We start from the raw sequence: 7,200 nt of genomic DNA on the forward strand, positions 1-7,200 counted from the left end.
GGAAATGTCTGTAATCAGAATGCAATGGCAAGTGAAGGGTGGGTATATGAGATGGTTCTCACAACTAATTGTCCACAGGGGTATGTTGCAAGGTGTCCCGGGATTGGGAGTGGGAGCAGCAACAGCAGTGTAGAATTGGGCTAAATGTGTGGTGGCCAGTGGAATACAACTTTGAGAGGGGTGGTGGATTTTGAACTGAGTGTCAAAGCAAATGTGATGCTAGAGAAGGAGGCAAGACTTGGTCAATGGCTGGTTCGCCATAGCTATTGGATTTGTGCAGTTACAGAATAAATTAAGGTATCAGCAATAAATTAGAGTATCAGCATATTTGGATAATTTCTTCTGCATAAAAATCTGTTTGATACAGACAGTCATCATAACTGATGAATTATTGTGAGATGGTACATTTTATATAAACAGAGGTTTTTGTATGCATCCATATAGGAGATGAAAATAAAACTTCCAAGAAGATAGTGTGCTGAAAAGAGAAGAGTCAGATGAAGCTAGTTTAGGACTAACTATTTTGAAGTTCTGGAGGAGAGGCTGACTTCGCAATGGAAAGCAAGAACAATATGTGTAATCAGCAATGGGGTGGTAGGTGTAACCTCCATAGACATATGGGGAAAGTAGTGTTCCATGGTAGCAAGGCTATGCACCTGTAAATGCTGGTGCACATAAATATAGTGTCCAGAGAAATAAGCAAGTAGTCTGGTGGTAATGGAGCAAGAACTATGGAAAGATGATGGGGGAAGTTATTAGCATCTTGGAAGTAGGAAGGGAAACTGTAGACAGAAGTGCAACAAAGGCATGGCTCTTTCTGTGGGAAATTGGAAACAATCTTGGTGGGACATGGAGTTTAAGAAACATATAATTTTTTGGATGTACTGGAACAAGTTGTTTCCTAGAAACCAATGGACTCGTGGCTGATGTACATATTTTTGTTTGTTTCAAATTGTGTTTATAAATAGTTCAGTGTTATGAAACCAAACATCAAGGTTAGTTATGTGTGTAACACTATGTATGAGCAGCCAGACAAGTCAGTTTTTATTAAAAACCAATTTGTTGTTTTGTCATGTAATTCTCTTATAGACAGCTATGGATTTCTCTACTCAACTCGGTTAGGAGCAGGTTTTTAGACTGTAATATGTTACATTTCAATAATAATTCCCAGTAAAGGTGCAAACCTTGCAATTTATAATGAACAAGTGAAAATTTATTCTCAGATGTCTAATCCAATGTGTATTAGTAATATTTCTGCCAAAGGTGACACACAGCCTAACATGCTGAAGGCAGAAACAATGAATAATTATCTTTAATGTTTAACCATTGTCTGAAATTGACCATTTTATGATTTATTTATAATGTCATATAGAAAGACTGAGGACAATAGAAATAAAGGGAATTTTTAGAGAATTTCTGAATTACAGGGACTTCCTGTTACAGTATTTTGGAACAGAGGTTTTTGCCATCCTCAGGTGTATATTTGCAAGCTCCACAGCACACTAAAAATATCATGGCATATGGTCCCTGACATTCTCATGAAATTTCATAGATCAGTCTTTATGCTGTGAAACTTTACTACAGTGGAAGTATATTTGGTACAGTTGAAACTTGTTGGGTTCATTAATTACATTAAATTAGTGAAGTAGGTAATGCTTTTTACAACTATTAATAAAAATATTTAATTTGAACATGAATATGAAATCAAGACTGCTTGTGCAAATCCATATGCACTTTTTTCTTCTTACTCTTTGTCCATTGTCAGCCTACTTTTTGATTAATTTTCTGAGGATCTAATAGTGAATCCACTTTTTATCTACATTGGGACTACACTGGGAATACTGTAGTGTAAGCTTTTTCTGAACACTTTTTTAAATGTTTTTATTTGACTGACTTTGACACTGACACCTTTGCCACACACAAGTTCTTCATATGTGAAACGCCATTCAGAATTTTTCATACACATTCATGTAAGATGAATACCACCCCAACAATCTCAAATGAAATGAACTTCTGTCATGACCTTATTTTCAGAAGACATCTGTACCTATCATACTGAACATGTTCTCTTTATATGACAATATTTATATTCATTTGTCCACTAATATTCCAGCTTGAATATTATTGGAGGGTCCCATAGCCCTATAAAATGTGAGGAGCGAATCATTTAAGAAAGCTGCCAATGAACATGCGGTCCATGTATTTGAAAGGTTGAGTGAAAGTGTTGCAACATACATGGTGTTTAACGAAACTTAAATTAATAAAAATAAATGTGAAATATTCTGCCACACCACAAGGTAATATCACAGCAAGAGGAGGAGACAGTCAAATACAGAAGTATAATTTGCAAAATTAGGTGATTTTTGTTATAAACATTTATGACAGGCCATAAGTTTAGTAATATTTTTTGGCATTATGTGTTGGTCCGTAATATGGCAAGGTATTTAGATTCGAGGCCACTAAAATTAAGTTTTAAATGTTTGCCCCCCCATCCCCCACCCCCCACCCCTTCCAAAAAAAAAAAGAATCTGTTTAACTTGTGGTGTAATGTATGTGATGACGAGGAAGAATAGAAGGTGCTATATTTTGTTTGCACTGCACCTTTTTCTTGGGTCATTCCAAGCAATTGAATCAATATTGACCAAGATATAGTCACTTGTTTGACTCCATACATGAATTTGCTCAGAGGGAGCGTTAATTCCTGACATATTTGAGCTGTTATATCTTGGAACAAATTTTGTTGAAAGAAATAAAATTTGGCTTTCTTGTACAACTGTATGTGTTCTCTTAAGAATATTAATGTGAGAATTTCATGAGTCAAATTCAGCCAGAAAATGATAGGCAAAATCATCCACAAAAATTTCAAAGTTTGGCTTCTTTTGACATGGACTTAAGGTATGATGAATGTTAAACTTGGCATGTAGTAATCTAACAACACAAGGTTCTCAAATGTAAAGTTTCATTTATATACCACTTTCCAGTACTGAATAAATTATGTGCAAGTTAAGTGAAGACACACATATAGTGTTATCTGTGGAGGTATGGTGATATCCTCAACATCAGTGGGATAACTTTTCTGTGTTTTTGAAACAGGATGCTACTGGAAATGATATGTATGTAAAGACAAATGATGCACATAACCTGCTGAGACCCGAGTTCCTAGAGAGTTTGTGGTACATGTATCAGATTACAGGAAACCACACTTACCAGGATTGGGGCTGGCAGATTTTCCAGGTAATGCAACCCATAGTTTATTTTCATATATTATATGGAGTAAATCAATTCCAGGGTATTAAATATTGTATGTTAGTATGTAGTTCCGTTTAATAAAGATGAGACAAAGATTCTGGAAGGGGAGAACCACTATCCCCCAACCTGCCATTTTATTCTGATGTTTGAGAGAGACACTGTTAAATTCAAATGCTAGAAATTATAAGTAAGTACTACTGGTTACTGAAACTTCCATTATTTACTTTATTCTTTATACTGTGTTGGCTTTTTGTTTTTAATATATTTATGAAGAAATTAATCTGTCGTCTGTGAAGTGGTGTCATTGATAGTTTCTATTTTTTTTCCTTTGGTCATGTATACTGTCAGAAAATGAATAATTATAAATTCAGTAATCTTACTGAAAACTGTTGACAATTGGTGGCAAGTTCCAAAACCATTTTTAGGTTGTAAATTTTTCCTTAATTGATTTCTGTGGAATAATAATTTAAGAATTCACCTTTCATTTCATTTGTTTATCTAGTGGCCGAATTTCTAAGCTACTTGTATGAGAACCATAATACTATTTTAAATAAAAAAATAGAAAATTCTGATTTTTCTTTTCTTTTTACAGGCATTTGAGAAACATACAAAAGTAAAAAATGGGTATACTTCTATTGGAGATGTTCGCAATCCACTTAACACACGTCCAAAAGACATGATGGAATCTTTCTTCCTAAGTGAAACCCTTAAATACTTATATCTGCTTTTTAGTGAAGATCGCACTCTTTTAAGTATAGACAGATACGTTCTTAATTCAGAAGCTCATCCTTTACCAATTTATGAGGCAAATTTTAAGAGTGCAAACTGAAGATGTATTTATAATGCATTTGTTATTCTTAATCAGTATTCACGTTAACTTGGAAATATGTACAGCAGAAATTATACAGTATTTATTGAAAGTGAATGATAGTGAAATAAGTACCAAGTCATATTTGCGTCCCATGATTGTCATAGTAAAAGTGCACTCTAGTCATATTTTGCAATACAATAATGAAAATGGTAATAAACACAGAGATCATGGAAGCAGGACAGTTTTTAGAAAATGGGCAGTTGCCACTCAGTTTTTAAAATAACAAGGAAATTGAAATGTGATTGACACAGTATTTAATTTGACTAAGTAGATGTAATTTCTAATTAAATAACATTCTTAAGGTGCTTTCTACCATCTTGCTTTAAATTTATAAGAAAAAAGGACCAGTTAGAAAATTATATGTTCTGTAATAGTAATATTACAAGGGCTTGTAATCAAGAATGGGTACATTTCTTAACTATAAATTTTACATTGCACTCATAGGCCTCATGTACATATGATTCAGTGCTAGAAAGACAATAGGCAGAATTCAGATATCCTATCGTCTCCAAGTTGCCTTTCAGATTTTATACTAATGTTTTTAGTAACATTTGCTAATAATTTGCTTACATGGGTACTAAGATATTTTAGGAGATTGTCGGCTAATGAAAGCTGATTAAAAATAGTTGCCATTTGTGCCATTGGATGTTAGGAAATGACAACACACAGTGAATAAAAATTGAAAAATTCATCCAGGTGATACAACACACTTACACAATTTAAAGAGAAATAACTTTTGGCATATTAAAAGCTTTTTCCTTAAATTGCAGACAGTATTAAATTTTTATTTGGATCCAACAGTATTTACATTCATCAGTCATTATTTATTTTAGTGTTTGTGTTTTGGCTCCATTACTTTATTAAGAGAGAAGCATTAGATTTTTGTATATTGCAAACATTTCTGTTTCCTATTAGGAGTTTGTTAGGCCTACAGTCATGCATATAATGAAAGTCAGTGGTTTGAGATACTGTTACTTCAAAGTGTTGTCGGTATAAATATTTACAAATGTTGAAAAACTAATTGCTCAAAGTTGAAATTGTTTTATGCTGTAACAATTTGTAACTGGCATTCATAAATTTGTACCATGTTGACTTTATTCACCATGGCTAAATACTTGAAGATTTGCTGTTAACACAAATATTGCACCTGATCTACACAGGAATACGAATTTGCACTAAAATACAAATTCCACATTATTATTCATCAGTATTACAGCTCAAATACTTATGCATTGTCAACTGACTTATTTTCTTTTGTATGTCACTGCTTGTTTATTATTCGAAGAATTTTACCAATGGAATCCTGTTATACAGTAATGTACTGTTTATGTCAGCAATATAAACAAACGGACACTTATATGAAATAAGTGGAAAAATCAGTTTGAAATTGTCATGTTATTGAAGGTAGTTAGAATACTGACAGCTTCAGTACCTGCAATGATTTTTCAGCAAATTAGTTTAAGTAGATCTTGAGAATATTCTGTGAAACATTGTCCTATTTTCTCATTTGGGTACACACCTCCTTCATGCATGCAGTGTGTTCAGTGACTTTCAGAACTAGGTACTGGAGAATGTAGTTCAATAATTATCACAGAAAATTGGTAATTGTAATAACACTTCTTGCTGTATTTCAGTATTATATTTGTTTTTGAAGTACTGCCAGTATGAATAAGTGTTTTAAGATCAATGCATTTATCGAAAGAGATTTGTGTATGGTATGTACTGATATAGAAACAAAAATATGTAAGTGGGAAGAGTAGATTAACAATTGCTCAATTGCAACAGAATCTTTGTTGTACAAACTGCACTGCAGGTATACTAAAGGAGACACACACACAATTCAAAACTGTAGGTGTGGAAATTAACAAATTTGTGCCAGATGCTTCTCATTGATACTGCAGATCTAGACTGCATGTGAAGTCTTCTCATTCAGTCAGGCATCTATTCTAACTTGCAGAAAACCATGAGACTGTTTGAATAAACTGTAGTTTTATATCAATGTTCTCTGCTTCAGATAAAAGTTTATCTGTGTAAAGTTGGTCCGTAAACTTCTGGCATACATTAATAAATGCCAAAGTATTAAATGTTATCTGTACAAGTTTTCATACATGGGCCGTAAATGTTTGAAACTCAGACAAAATTTTTATTATGTGTGATGTACACTTAAGAAGAAGTGGAATACTATTAACATGTTCAAGTTGTATCACCAGTCCTTGGATTATTTCAACTGAATCTACATTTCCAAAGCTGCATACATTTATTACCTGTATTTGTTAAAAACAATGAGTGGCAATTTAAACATATCTACTTTATTCTGTGTCGTTCATGGAAGAAAAAGCAAGAGGTAATAACATCACATTCCTGTTATGAAAAAGTATTTTAAATTGATGCAGTGTAAGAAAGGTGCCTTGATTAAGTGACATGTACTTGTTGACTGAAATGGTCCAGAAAACAATTACACAGGCAATTTTTATCAGCAGTGTTGAATGAATATTTTAAAATATTGATATTATTGTACCTATTGTGTTAAATACATTTGAATTTTTCTTACATGTCGAAAAAGAATAATATATCTACATATTGTTAATCTCAGTTCATTACTGAGTTCTCTGTGGGAAAAACAATTTTTTCCAGTACAATAGAAGAATGTTTGTTTGTGTTATGACATTTGTGCTCTGAAAATTCTGTTACAGTGCTGTCCTTTCTGCATTTTTTTTTCTGTAGAGTGAAAATGTCCTTAGTTTTTATTATTTATGGTTATGGAAAGAAATGTACAAGACTCCTGTAAAAATGTGGAAACACACACATCTGAAAAGATGACAAATATGAAAGGTGTGTTATTGAAAATAAATATAGGACAGAGTTGTTTTTTAACACCTGTGTTATTGTACTTGTGTTACACTCATTATCTTTGTCACCTTATTGTTGACTATCAGTTTGTTTCCACTTGGTTTATCAACATTTACAAACAATATTGATCTAGTAAACGTACTAGCAATATGTTTAACAGGTATGTGACAACATATTGCTACTTGCCAAACCGAAAGGTGCTCAACAGAATGTAGGCACATAGAGAAGAC

At 33.0% G+C, this 7,200-nt stretch overlaps 1 protein-coding gene across 2 annotated transcripts in view; it reads left to right on the forward strand.

The window, feature by feature from the left end:
• LOC126259178 (endoplasmic reticulum mannosyl-oligosaccharide 1,2-alpha-mannosidase) overlaps nt 1-6,994 on the forward strand; it is a 112,534-nt gene extending 105,540 nt beyond the window's left edge. For both annotated transcript variants that reach the window (XM_049955748.1, XM_049955747.1), the window contains exons 10-11: nt 3,094-3,234; nt 3,842-6,994. In XM_049955748.1, the coding sequence (XP_049811705.1) occupies nt 3,094-3,234; nt 3,842-4,078 (378 nt within the window). In that variant the 3' untranslated portion in view covers nt 4,079-6,994. The remainder of the gene's footprint in view (nt 1-3,093; nt 3,235-3,841) is intronic.
• Nucleotides 6,995-7,200: the final 206 nt, after the last annotated feature.

Source organism: Schistocerca nitens, chromosome 5, assembly GCF_023898315.1.
Source record: "Schistocerca nitens isolate TAMUIC-IGC-003100 chromosome 5, iqSchNite1.1, whole genome shotgun sequence".
NCBI classification, from domain to species: Eukaryota; Metazoa; Arthropoda; class Insecta; order Orthoptera; family Acrididae; genus Schistocerca; species Schistocerca nitens.